Here is a 14,928-nt window from a genome sequence, read left to right as displayed (position 1 = left end):
AAATGATTATTTGTGTAAATAAGGTTATACGCCGACCATTAAGAAAATACATGTTAGTTTAGGAATAAGGGGCAGGTGAGGTAACTATAAGATTTATTCTTCTTCCTGCTCCTTTTGTCCATGGAATGACTATTTATGATTTTTTAATGAAGAAACTATGATTGTATTATTCCATGTGGCAAATAAAAACTCTGAACTGAACTGAACTCTCTCTCTCTTCCCCCCCCTCCCTCCCTCCCTCTACCACTCTACCAGTGCAGACTGTGGTCTGACTGTTACTCAAAGTGCTTATGGGCGGAGCCAGGCCATAACAGCCTGATTTCTTGAGGCTGAAAAATGATGGTTTCGAGTACTTGATTAGAAATATAAAACAATAATTTTTTTTGAAAAAAACCTTACAAATGTCTTCAATAGACTAACAGGAATTATGTAAAGTTGCCCAAATAGTGCTAGGAATAGCAGTGCATAGCCCCTTTAAAAAAGGTGGGGTTGGCAATTTCAGATTTTTGCTGTGTCATAATCACCATTCATATCTATATACAACCAATGTGTTTATGGTTAAATTGTTTACTAGAGAAAATAATTGTTTACAAGAGCCCAATCCCCCTAGGGACAGAGGTCCAGCCTCCACAGGCTTATACAACCATGTGGGAAACACTGGATACCGATGTCTGCATACTGCATACTACATGCATCGTTACTTCATGGTCAATCTAAAGTCAATAAAAACAACCCAAACAAGATTATTAGGTTTAACCTTCAATGTAACTCACAAGGAAACAGCCTCTAATGTGGCTGTATACAGTCAGATAATGTCTTGGTGAAGTCAAATGCACGTGTCTATAAATCTTTAAATATAATTTGTATAACTTCTTATAAGTGGTGCCCTTCTCAAGTGATTTATCCCACCCCAATGATGCTTTGATTGACAACCTTGTGTGATTCACAAGCTAGAATCTAGGTTTCATTCTGCCACGCAGCCTAGCTTACAAGCACTATTTACGGGACTAATCAAGGTGAACATGTTCTATGTTAGCTCCTTGAGAGGTTTTAGTTGACAGCCACGGTGGCAGGTTAATTTTACTCAGCAATCTAAACAAGGACAAGATGCAAAGCGTTCATCATGCCTTCCGAGCTCTTCGATTGAACACTAAGTGTCATGCCAGTGAGCAGCCACTAGTGGCAGAGTGGCTAACTGTGAGTGAATGAATTACTACATTATAAATTAATCAATGGCTGCATTAGTGACATTGCTGGCCTACAAGGTTATTTGCATGTCAGCCGGTCAGCTATGCTGGATAAAATTAGCAAACAAGCTAACATGGTTAGCAGCCCAAGAGAATACAGCTCAGCTAGTCAGCTGACAGACAAGGAGAGGGGGGGGGGGGGGGTGTAAGCTCTGCTGTAAGTGGACGAGACCGCTTTATGACAATTTGGCAATGGATCGGACCACGTGTAGCCAACACAGATCCATCAAATTTCACTAGTATCGGGCTGAGTGCATTCCTAACCAAAGCCTCTCAAAAAGCTAAGAGAGGAGCCTTCCACAAGGCTCCGTTTAAGTAGCAGAGGCTATGTTGTGATTTTTGCACAATAAATATTCAACATTCTCTTTTGAGACTCCGCCTCAGACTCTTATCATTTGGCACTAAAAGCTAAACATTGTCACCGATATGGCTGTCATTACATGTCATTAATTGTGTACGCGAGGTGGTCGATCACTGACGACGTTAACGTGAGCTAGGTTAGCTAGCATGAGCTACCGGTAGATGGAAAGACTAACGTTACTGGTGAAAATGTGAAATGAATACTCCTTTGCCAACTTGCTGTACTTTGCTTGCAGTTCTGCAGCCATTATTGCTGGATTATGAATAGCCCCAACTTTAGCCAAGGTAACGTTAAAGCTAAAACTTTAACGTTAGTTAACGCTAGGGATGGGTACCTTTCACATTTGAACCGATACCGGTACCGGTACCCGTACCTGTGAATCGATACCGGTACCCAACGGTACCTTTTTTCGGTACTTTAGTCTCAAGAAATTTAATTTACCTACCTCAGTCGTAAAAAAAAATCCAAACTTCAAATAACTACAATTTCGACAGTTTTCGGCTTGTCATTGCTCCGACTGCTTTGTTGTTGAATCAAGTCAAATCCTAGGTAAGCATATATTGTGCGTGTGAACGTTGACATGAAAAGAAAAAAGTAAAAAAAACAAAAAGTAAAAAAAAAAGAAATTAATAAAAAAATATTTTTTTTTCGGTTTCTCACTTGATTCGATACTCGGTAGTACCGACGTGTTTCGGTTCGGTACCTCAAAAGTACCGAATTCGGTACCCATCCCTAGTTAACGCTAGCTTTCGGTTAGCTATTCAATGCTAATAACACCACCAAGCTAACCCATCGGAGCTCCCTGTCAACACCGCTCTGTCGGGAGGATGTCATTTAAGAAAGTATCTGCTGTTAAAATGACAAACAGCATTGACACTTTAATTCACGTCGGTTAAAAAGTACACGTTTGTTTTATAATACTCAGCAGACCGCAGTGTTGTTGATAAATTACGTCATATGGTATCGGAGCGCAGAATTAGAGGGTACTCGCCGATACCAGCATTTTAGGCAGTATCGGCGGCATTTCCGATACTGGTATAGGTATCGGAACAACTCTAAATGTAACACACATTAACTGTAAAAGGCATCTATTTGGGAGTGCATACTCAAAGTAGCCTACTGGGCAAACCTTGGTGTTGATCAGCGGCCAGTGGGGAATGTGATATACTGTATGTGACAAGAGGCAGTTACACAAATATATGACACAGTGACGATAAAAGTCATGTTTTCCATGTTACCCACCTGAGGCAGTGCAGAGGCCCCGGTGGGGAGATACGGGCCATGGGCCCGTTGACAGTGCTGAGCTGCACGTCAGACACATAGAAGGTGATGGAGGAGGACTGAAGGCGCGTCTTCACCACTTCCAGCGGACAGGTCAGTATGGCTCCTACCGTTCCCCCACATCTGGCACAGAGAGAGAGAGATAGAAGGGATGTGTGTGTGTAGGTGGTGTAACCAGGAAATAAGGATGGTGAATGAGGGCGAAAAAGGAAGGAAGAGAGGGAGATAGAGATCAATAAAGGAATATCTTATCTTATAGTGTTATTAGTGCTTATAGTGGTATCCAGTGCCATTCACGGATAAACCCGTTTATGGCGCCCGACGGTTGAGTGCCATTCACGGATAAACCCGTTTCTGGATCGTTATTTCTTTTATTCGCTATTTCCATAGCCATTGATAATTCATCGGGCAGCCTGTGCAGGCTGTCCTGAATGGGTCTGAGATCGCAAACGTCCAATACCGCCGCTGTGGTCCAACTACTCTGGCAAGGCAAGCGCGGATGCATCGACGAGAGTCGGGCCCCCCCCGTTCATGTTCAATGCTGGATTACTACGATTGCGATCAGTAAGGGCTATACGTTATCAATCTTGCGTTGATCCGATAATTCCTTCGCCGCGATCGGAGCGTGCGTCTGTAATGTACTGTGTAGGGGTGGACGGTATGGTCTAAAATGTATATCACGGTATAATTTGAAGCATAGACGGTAACGGTATATATCACGGTATCAGTTTTTTTTTGCCTGATAGGCAGGCTATATAAAGAATGACATCCTCAAGGCATGTAGATTTATAATATTTTAACTTAAAACTAGGCTACTTTTGTGTATACAGTCATTATATTCCAAATAAAATAAGTCCTGAGTCGAGACTCCGTGCTGCTCCCAACGAATCCCAATAGTATGTCATTGCTATTTTAGAGCTGCTCTACCGGTTAGGCAAAGTAAAATATATTGTTGGTTTCCTGTTGGTTGTCAGTTTGGCCATGGGTAGGTAGGGAATTTATTTTTTTTTATTTTTTTATTTTATTCTTTCCCACGGCGACTATGGATAGGGAATTTCTTTATTTAATTAAAATGTTCACAACAACATGGATGCATGTACTCTGCCAGCATGTTTAATATCCATAATACTAAATGTTTGACTAAGATTTCTATGAAACTTTATTCCAAAAAAAAATAATAATAATTTTTTTTTTTTTTTTTTTTTTAATAATAATAAAAAAATAACTCATAAAATATATTGGGTCGCACCTAAATCGGCAGGGTCGGTCGGCAACCGGAAACCAACTATTAATTTTGTTAGGCCTTACAAAGTATAGTCAAAATCCATACCGTTTATACCGTATACCGTTTATACCGTCCACCCCTAGTACTGTGTAACATATTCCGTTGGTGACGATCGAAGCATAGAACCCCCCCCCCCACCCTTTCATGCATGCATGATGAAACATAATACCGATAATCTAGCGTTGATTTCAGATTGATTGTCCAAGCAAGGAATGGCACACTACCTAATTAAATGCAATAAAACGATGTTTAGCTGCGTTTCCTGGGATTACACAGAATTACTCTAAAACTATACTCATATTCACCACGGTATAAAACGGGAATGTATTGATGAAAAATGTATCTGTTTTTTGCATCTTGACCAGAAGAAACTCAATGACAATCGACTATATTATTAGTAGTAGTGTTGTCACGATACTGGAATTTCGACTTCGATACGATACCTTGAAAAGTATCGATACCATTTCGATACCAAAAAAAAATATATATATATATATATATATATATATTTTTTTTTATTTATTTATTTTTTTAACAAATTTAGCTTTTGTTGCTGGTTGATTCTCCTCAGCTTCTCTCTGGTACTATAAGAGAAGATAAATATAACACTTTTAAAACCCTTTGTTTATCTTTAGATCACACATTTAAAAATAACTGTTCATCTCACTTCAATCATTTTTATTGCAAATGCAGAACATGGTATTTTCTCAAGCAGACAGATGTAAACACTGTAATCTGTGTTGCATGTACCTGACAAACTGAACTGTTTGTATTACAGTTAGTAACAGTTTTGATTTTTATTTAAAGATAACGAGAGCGAGCGAGCGAGAGAGAGAGAGAGAGAGAGAGGCTATGCTCGGAGCATTTTAGTAACGTTACATTTTCAACAAGATTGCTGCTATTTAAACACTTCATGGAAACGGGGTAACATTAACCTTATGTCGACTGTAGTATTGTACGACCCAGCGTTTCCGTTAGCCGGTAATTACCGGTTTTTGACCGGCAAAATCTGTTGAAGTCCGACATATTTAATCTCTCCGGTCATAATGTCCGGTGAAAATAATTCCCTCTAAACACAATTAGATTATTTGAATTGTATTAAAATAGGCTAAAATTAAATAGCCTATGCGATGAACGAAACAAACAATCATTAAGCAGCCGGTCTAATAATGACATTGTCTTGTCAGCGCGAGCTGGCTGCTGATATATTTGCGAGAAGCATCCATCTGCCGGCCGGCAGGGTGCAGTACTCCAATTCAGCCATTAGCAATTCAGCTGTTGGGTGGGGGCGCTGCTGAGCGGTTTCCAGACCGGACCTAAAAACACTGCTGCTCCATGCTTCACGTAAATATATCAGCAGCCAGCTCGCGCTGACAAGACAATGTCATTATTAGACCGGCTGCTTAATGATTGTTTGTTTCGTTCATCGCATAGGCTATTTAATTTTAGCCTATTTTAATACAATTCAAATAATCTAATTGTGTTTAGAGGGAATTATTTTCACCGGACATTATGACCAGCACCAAGTCGTTGGGAGGTGGAGATATAAATCACGCAAACCCACGATAATGTTCAGTTCTTCGCTTGATATAATTAATATAAATGTCCAATATAACGGAATTCGTTAGCTCATAAAAATGTGATTATAACAGACTGCTGTTTATTAAGGTCGGGCAGACTGCCCACCGACACCTCAAGTCGGCAGCAGCACGAAGTCTCGAGGGACTTATTTTATTTGGAATATATTAATGACTGTATATACGCAAAAGTAGCCTAGTTTTAAGTTAAAATATTATAAATGCCTTGATGATGTCATTCTTTATATAGGCATATCAATTGTTTTTAAGCTCAATAAACTCTGACCGGAATTTATCCCATTTGTCCGGTAGATTGAAATCTACCGGACACTCAGACCTGCAAAAAAAAATTCTAACGGAAACCCTGGTACGACCTCGACATAACGTTTAAACGTTAACGTTACTCCGTTTCCATGGAGTAATTATAAATGTGGCCAGCTAAGCTAAGCTAACGGAGCTAACGGCTAGCAGTAGCTAACGTTAGCTGATAGCTGTAACGTTACAACGAATCAGCTGTTGATATTATGCGCCATCAGTAGACAACGTATCATGTATTAAACTAGAGTTAATGGTTTAATGCTTCAGTCACAGTGACGTTGAAAGAGCAGCTGTCACGAACCTCTTTCATTTCTTTATGGAGATCCGCGCTGGCACTGCTCTGTAACACCGCTTGCAAATAGCATTGGGGAATTTTTAGCTTGTCCTTCGTTGTTTACTTCAAACCCGAAGTACCTCCAAACAGCACTTCTGCTGTTTTCTTTATCCACAAGCACAAGTTGCGGAGGCTCTGCATTTGCCATCTTCAGCTAAAATGTTTGTAAACTGAAGACGGCTCTGTGACTCTGTGAGGGGAGGGCTGGAGCAGGCGGAGGGGCAAGCGCGCTCTGAACAGCGTGTCAACAACTTGCTGTAGAACACTCGCCAGCTGGTACCGATACTGCAGAAAGTATCGGTATTTCGGGAAATGAGTATCGAAGCCGTTTTAAATATTCAGTATCGATACTTCGATATTTTTGACAACACTAATTAGTAGGGTTGGGTACCTTTCACATTTGAAACGATACCGGTACCTGTGAAACGATACCGGCAACGGTACCTTTTTTCAGTACTTTAGTCTCAAAATGTAATCTACCTACCTCAGTTGTAAAAAAAAAATCAAAACTTCAAATAATTTATTATCATAATATAATATATAATATTGCAGCGAGCGTTGTCTGCATCTAGCTTTGTAAAGTGTAACAACACCTTTTCAACCGTTTTCGGCTTGCCATTGCCCCGACTGCTTTGTTGTTGTTGAATCAAGTCCAGTCCTAGGTAAGCATATATTGTCCGTGTGAGCGTTGATGTGAACGTGCGGCACACTTCAGTAGGTTTCGTGGTAAACTAAACATTGACGTCATCGCACAAAAAAATAATAATTAACACTTTCTTTGCCAGGCTTATGTACATCCTTATACCATCCTCTGCCAGCTCTATTCGTCTATGGAGATGTTCCCCTTCTTTGCAGGGCTATAACTTTTTAAATTGTATTGCTAAATTGACATTACTATGGCCCATTCAAGGTCAATTATCTATCGTTCAGGATGTAGGAACGTTATACTTTTTCATTCACATATTCATACTAAAATGCGGTCTAGTATAAATATGTTTTTATCATTTTCTGCAGCATTCTGCAGAACGTGATTTATAGCCCTAAATGCATTATATTGATGATTCAGAGTTTTTATTTGCCACATGGAATCATACAATCAGAGTTTCTTCATTACACAATCATAAATAACATTCCATGGACAAAAGGAGCAGGAAGAAGAATAAATCTTATAGTTACCTGCCCCTTATTCCTAAACTAAAGAAGTATTTTCTTAATGGTCGGCGTACAACCTAATTTATACAAATAATAATTTATACCATTATACAAGAAACACAATTCACAGTTAAACAAGGAAAAAATTAAATAATAATAAATAATAAAGAAGAAAGAAGAAAAGAAAAAGAGAAAAAAAGAGAAAAGAAAAGATCTCACTATTCAGATCACATTTGATTTTTATACTGAGTAAATATTTATTTTTTATAATTTTTTTGAATAGATAAACACTACTACATCCCTTAAGCTCGCTATGGAGAGAATTCCACAACTTTACACCAATAACTGAAGGACACATCTGTTTAAGTGTGGTACGTGCAAACTGATGTTTAAAATTGTATTTTCTCCTACTAAACTCACTTTCTAAATGAAAAAGATTTTGTAGTTTTTCTGGCAGTGTATTATTTCTTGCCCTAAACATAATTAACATTGTTTGAAACTTAACCATGTCTTCAAGTTTAATTATTCTAGATTTAATAAATAATGTATTTGTGTGTTCTCGATAACTCACTTTATGTGTGATTCTTATGGCCCTCTTCTGTAGTATATATAATGGTTTTATATTGGTCCCATAAGTATTCCCCCATACTTCAACACAATAACTGATATAAGGTGAGATGAGTGAACAGTAGAGTGTTCTCATTGCCTCATACTCTAACACATCCTTTACTTTATTCATAACAAAAATACTCTTGGACATCTTTTTTTTAACGTGTGCTATGTGCGATTTCCATGTTAATTTATCATCCATAATCACACCAAGAAAACGAAATTCATTAACTCTCTCTATATCAACTCCATCTATTGTCAGTACTATATTTTCATCTAGTTTTCGATTGCCAAAAATCATAAATTTAGTTTTTTTCAGATTCAGTGATAGCTTATTTACATCAAACCATTTCTTTAGCTTTGTCATTTCATACACAATATATTCAGCTAGTTCCTTTAAATTATTTCCAGAGCAAAAAAAATTGGTATCATCAGCAAACAAGACAAACTGTAATAGTTTTGAAACATCACAAATATCATTAATATATAAAAGAAAGAGTTTGGGCCCCAAAACCGAACCTTGCGATCAAATACAGTTTGATAGCGATCGGCGCGAGATAAATTTTTTCAAATAGACATGCTTCTGGAAGTTACTACTTATCATCTGATGTTGACCAGATGGGGGGGGGGGGGGGTCGTTTATAATTCCGTGGCCAACGTTAGATGATTCATCTAGTGTGGGTGATATGATCATTAGAGCAGTTTGTATCGAACACGGTAAATAAAACGCTGAAACTTACCCCAGTCTCCTCGGGCCGTTGGGCGATGAGCGTGGAGCAAAAATATTCCTATTATAGGATGTTGAAATATGCAATCCATCTCCAGGTTGTATAATAGTATATACGTCCAAATCATGTTTATCGAGTTATTGGTAACGGATCGCTATCCATTGTGTCTAGCTCGAGTCCCGGGACCTATAGCGAGTGATCGGACCGAATTTGGATGAGCACCAGTTAGGGCTGGGCGATAAAACGATAACGATAATCATTGCGATAAATTATTTCCTCGAAATAAACATGAAGCGTGGTCGCAAAGTTTCGATATATCGATTTCCCAAGCTTGGACCAAACAGTGTTCCATTTTATGCATATGATCCAGTGGTGGTAGGTTGCCCCCTGGTGGAATATAATAATCTATGCACTGGGCTGTGTGTGTACTGCGTAGCAGAAGGTGCGCGGACTGATGACCGTGATGACGACATCAACTCGAGACAAGACATTCAGTTTTGGTGTTTTGAAATCACACGGCATAATCACAAGAGAAAACATTCATTCAGACTGTGTTGGAACAGTTATATATAACAAAATGGATTTATATGGATTATGGACTTGGACACATTCATGGAGAATTCAAGCCGGGACCACGACGCTTCTCAAAGGTTGGCTCGACACGCGAGCAACGGCTCTCCAACTTGTCTCGTAGTGACCGGCGCAGCAAACAAAGTGAGTCTATTAATAGCCTGTCCGTCGGCGCCGGGCATAATAAGTTAATTACTGACAGAAATGTATATCGACGATAATTATCGATATCGAGTTATATGAAAATAATTTTATCATTTTATCGCGATAACGTTTTTGGCCATATCGCCCAGCCCTAGCACCAGTTTCCGTTTCCGGTTTGGGCGATCCGCCGATGGGCCACCAGATGGCGCTCTTGAACCGTTGGAGTTGAGAGGGGATCAACAGTAGATCTCAAGTCTCCGCGGGAGAAATATGATTGCGATCACAGATTTTTGAAATATTGATCTCAATGACGTGTTACGGCGTCATTGGCAGAATTAGCATGGCGGGGAATGACGAGTTAAGGCGTCCATGGCGATTAAAGTGTTAAGTAAGTACCGAAATGTGGCACAGACGGATATCACCCGAATCGGTACTCTGTAGTACCGACGTGATTCGGTCGGTACCCTTAAAAGTACCTAATTCATCCCTAATTAATAGATCCATAGTAGGGCTGGGCGATATGGCTAAAAACGTTATCGCGATAAAATTATTAAATTATTTTCATATAACTCGATATCGATAATTATCATCGATATAATGTCTGTCAAGTTTAATTAACTTCTTATGCCCGGCGCCGATGGACGGGCTATTAATATACTTGTTTTGCTGCTGCGAATGTCTCGAGTCGAGTTGATGTCGTCATCAATCCGCGCACGTTAGTTAGCCAGAGTACTCGAGCAAGCGGAGTATTCCATGACAATGACCATAAAATACTCTGTTCCGCCCCAATACATTGCAACGACGTCCACCGTATACCCCACACTACTATAACAGTTACCCTCAGAATTCAAAACACACACCAACTCGGCAGGTAAACTGTAAAATAGCGCCGTGCAAGCTAATTAGCCTAGCCAGCCTTGTTTACTACTGAGTCCTACCTCCGGGTCCTTCCGGGTCTCCTTCCGCTGTCGGCCATCTCCTTCACCGATTGGTTGTTAGTGCGTGTGCTCATATCCAAGCTTGGAAAATCGATATATCGAAACATTGCGACCACGTTTCATGTTTATTTCGAGGAAATAATTTATCACGATAGTTATTGTTATCGTTTTATCGCCCAGCCCTAATCCATAGCTATAATATTTAATATAGTTTTAGCACTGCAAACACCGGCCGGCATGTATCCCAGATTCCCCATTCATTAAGCGCTGGCACACGTGGCCCACAGCGACCTCTCGTGACTGGCACTGGATGTGTTAAGAGACAGCAGGGCTCCAGAATAGATTTTGCCTACCAACTCTCTCAATTAGTCTCACAAGCACATGATTTGGTCGTACTTGTTTTTTTTCTTTTTGGTACAGCATGGTATATTAATCAATGACCTTGCATGCTGATGAATAGTTTGTCTTAATTTGCATACCCTAGTTTTGCATTGATGATCGATAATGACAGAGACTTGACATTAGCAAAATATTTTAAGCTGAGTATTAGGTTTCTCTGCCACGAGCAGTGGCTGACATAATAGGTATTCTATTATATAATTGAACAATGTCGACATAAAATAACCTAATATGTTGCATCTCCTGCATCAACTGGAGTTACGAGCGCAATCTGCACTCTCTCGCTCTGTCCAGACTGAGGGACAGTCCCTCAGCTCCAACTTCTCACAGTAGACTATGTACAGAGTATGTAATTGTCTAGTTGTTGTACTTTAGCCATTGAAACTCTGCAAGAAAAAAAAAACACGTTGCTAGGCAGGACTTTCTCTGGCTGTCCCTGTATCCACACTCGCCTGTTCTATTTCAGGATCTGAATTCCGTTTCATCCGCTTGTGGTACTGGTTGATTTGCTGAAGCACTGTACGGGGGGGGCAGAGAAATATTTCTCTGAAATACGATCATCTGTTGCCGTCATTGTCTGATTCGGTGAAGTAAAGCCATTAAGCCATACGTGAGTGTTTTGCATTTTACCTGATGCTATTCTGCTTACTGTCTGTCACTTTTGATGTGCATGCGAGACTGTTGGCTGGGCAGTAGGTGAGATGAAATTTAGACTTTGAAGACGGTGACTATCATGCCACACTACAGTCACATATCTGACCATTTTGGTCACAGTCTGGAGCCCTGCATTGCTCACACCTTAGCCTAGTCTACATCTTACACTACATTCCTCAGAATAAGAGTGTAATTGTATACTCCTCAAAGTACCAAGATTGTGTGCCAAGCTGCATGGACCAATCGAGCCCCCTAAGCCATCATTAATTGTCGATTCTATTTGGCAGTGTTTTTCTGGCAAAACAAATCATCCTAACATCGACAGCTAGATTATCAATTCAATCCATCGTCGATTCTCAAATAAATTTACTGTCGGTCCCAAGCCTAGAGCGAACACAGATAACATACAGGGAACAAGCACGCAAACCGCATCGATTAAATTCAAAACATGACAGCAGTTTGTGGAATTCTAAAGCTCTCCAGCATGTGGCGGTGGAACAGTGCAGCGTGGGAATGGAAGGGTCGTCGGGAATGTTTTGCGTTTTCTGGGAACAACAGGAAGCTTTGTGATCAATGCAGTGTTTACCCCAGGTTCACGTGTTGTTACGTGTGGTGTACGGTGACAACCTGAAATTAATAAGATGACAGAGGCATACTCTATACAAGCTACACAGAAAGCGCACGCCGCACGTATGATGATGTCATTGGGTTCGTATGTGGGGGGTATCTAAGCCATTAGTGGTGGGTTTGTCTGATATTGTGGTGGGGTGGAATATAAGTATAAGAAGTATGGTGCCACATTCAACCTAACACATACGCACATTTCCCGATTATTAGTTAATGCACTGATGCAGATATTTTACACGAAGAAAACAGCACATAAATACACAAGTCACATGGGTAAAACATTCTTATTCAGAATCAACGTAGTGGACTGAAGGCCTTGGCTCAGCCCAGTGAGAAGTGCTCAGCTCTGGTATTCTATGACTGACTGACCATGTCATGCCTTGTATTTCCTCTGTGCAGCTCCAAACATGATTAGTTCAGTAAAAATGGAAACAAACTAGAGCAGACAAGACTGTACTGTGCTGAACTAGGATAGGCTGGACGTGACATGCAGCTAGTATCAACAGAGAAAGCGTGACAGACGTTATCTTTAGGTAAGGTTAATTATCAATCGATACTGAGGTTGAGATGGCATCTGAGGGAGATAAGGCCTGCCGACAGTGTTTAGGCAGGGACAGGCTAACATGTATTGGAGAACAACATAACCATAATCTGTGGCATACACACCTCCACGTTTCCCACAAGTTCTCACAAGATGTGGTGGTGGCAGGCTGGGGTGTGGAGATTCAGATTGATTGATTGAAATTTGTATCAACAGATTGCAGAATGGGTACAATACAGTACGGCTCAATAAACACAATTGTTAGGGGATGCAGACCAGAGAAAGACTTTCGTCTTTCCCCCCATTTTCAATTCATAATGAAATAGAGGATACACACAGCAGCAGAAAAGAGACAGAGGCTATACTATGAGTATGTACAGAGACTCAGACTAGCGTTATGGCACACCGTATGGCTTTGTCATAACCCAAGACTGTGTTCCCCACAAGTTATGGTTGTGGAGGGAGGCAGGCAGGCTGGTGTGAGTAAAACAGGAAACACACACAGCAGCAGACAGACTGTATCCTTGCAACCTAACAAGTGCCGTTAATGTTGTGTCAGTTAAGGATATCCATTTTTGCTGATTATTTTTTGGGAAATGAGGCTTTGGAGTGGACTGTCCGTGGTGAGTTTGTGGAGAATACTGGAATAGATTGAGTGCCAGCCTCCATCAGGCAGGTCACTGCCGATGTTAAAGTCCCTCCCTTGATAACCAACTCTATCAGTTGTGTTTGTTTACACTGGGGGACCCTGATGTAAACAAGACAATTCTTTCTCTGGTCTGCATCCCCTTAACAATTGTATGTATTGAGCTGTACTGTACTGTACCCATTCTGCAATCTGTTAATAAACTTTTCAATCAATCAATCAAACACGGCTAGATTTACAGGTGCACACGGACCAGGCTAACTAGACATATTCTGCACGCCGTGGGCAATGTTTATTTACAGTTAAGAATGCGAATTAAGAATATAGATCATTTATGCTTCCTTTTTTACGATGTAACGTTAGATGACTAACCAAAGGTTAACCTAGATCATAGCGGTGCAGTGGACGCGCTAGCTCTCGTCGTTAGCCCCAGTGTTGTGTATTGTGTGACATTTCATACATACCCTCCAGCAAACAGATGAACCAGGGTGTCTCTCTGACTCATCCTGTCTCATTATTCAGGTACGGTCTACTGGACCACTTGGGGACAAGGCGGGTACTTCACGACGGCGGGTGGGTGAATGACCACCTCCGAGCTGGCTAGTGAGTGTGTCTCAGCGCCTCTGTGTTGTTGTGGTGCTGGAGGTCAGTTGCCAGAAAAAAAAGAAAAGAAAAAAAAACGAGGACAGCTAGCTTAGGTTAGCTAGCTAGCTCGGGTTAGCTCGCCGAGCTAACGTCCCCGCTGTAGAAAACAGCAGCAGGAGTCAGGGCAGCAGTTTAGCAAGTCTCCTCCTCGTTAAAAAGGATATTTCACCATCGTGTGTGTGGAGAAAAAAATGTGAATAAATCCAATGTTGCAGCAGTACAGCGACGCTCTGACGGCCTCGTCCACACACTCGCCTTGCCCGCTTCGCTTCACTGGAAGCCAGCGAGACAGGTCACAATGTTTATCCGCGAATGGGAAGCCGCACAACAGATGCTGTCATTGGTTGGAGTGTGTGGTTACGTCAGTAAATCCCGCCCACACTACTTTTTCTCACGTGATGAAAGCTCTCTGAACAAGCAGAGGATGGGTCTCAAAGCGAAGGGTATCATGATCATCATGCAGCCGAGAGATGTTTGGGATTATTTTACTGTGGAAAAAGAACAGGACTCAACTCAGTCTCAGACCAACTACTGTACCAGTAGTTTTTACTGGTACAGTAGAACACATGGCATCCAATGTAATAAAAAAAAAGTCAACCAACGAACTAGATTCTTGTACCCGATCTCCTCTCTGGTATGAATGAATGAATGAATGAATGAATGAATGAATGAATGAATGAATGAATGAATGAATGAATGAATGAATGAATGAATGAATGAATGAAAACTTTATTTAACAGATTTCAGAATGGGTACAATACAGTACGGCTCAATACATACAATTGTTAAGGGGATGCAGACCTGAGAAAGACGTTTGTCTTGTTTCCATCAGGGTCCCTCATTTTCATTTCATATAGACATTTATGACATAC

The 14,928-nt window shown here is 40.6% G+C and overlaps 1 protein-coding gene across 1 annotated transcript in view; it reads right to left on the bottom strand.

Annotated features, from left to right (window-relative positions):
• The window catches only part of LOC311228747 (solute carrier family 25 member 36-A-like), a gene marked incomplete at its 3' end in the record, with an annotated part of 65,225 nt that extends 50,920 nt beyond the window's left edge, over window positions 1-14,305 (bottom strand). Inside the window, exons 1-2 of the mRNA XM_084314690.1 lie at window positions 13,876-14,305; window positions 2,851-3,012 (exon numbers count right to left, since the gene is read on the bottom strand). Coding sequence (XP_084170816.1) covers window positions 2,851-3,012; window positions 13,876-13,916 — 203 coding nt within the window. The 5' untranslated portion in view covers window positions 13,917-14,305. The remainder of the gene's footprint in view (window positions 1-2,850; window positions 3,013-13,875) is intronic.
• Between the last annotated feature and the right edge of the window lie 623 nt (window positions 14,306-14,928).

Source organism: Notolepis coatsorum, assembly GCF_963971535.1.
Source record: "Notolepis coatsorum genome assembly, chromosome: 1".
NCBI classification, from domain to species: domain Eukaryota; kingdom Metazoa; phylum Chordata; class Actinopteri; order Aulopiformes; family Paralepididae; genus Notolepis; species Notolepis coatsorum.
The sequence above is the reverse complement of the archived record's forward strand: the minus strand, read 5'-3'. Positions and strand labels throughout refer to the sequence as shown.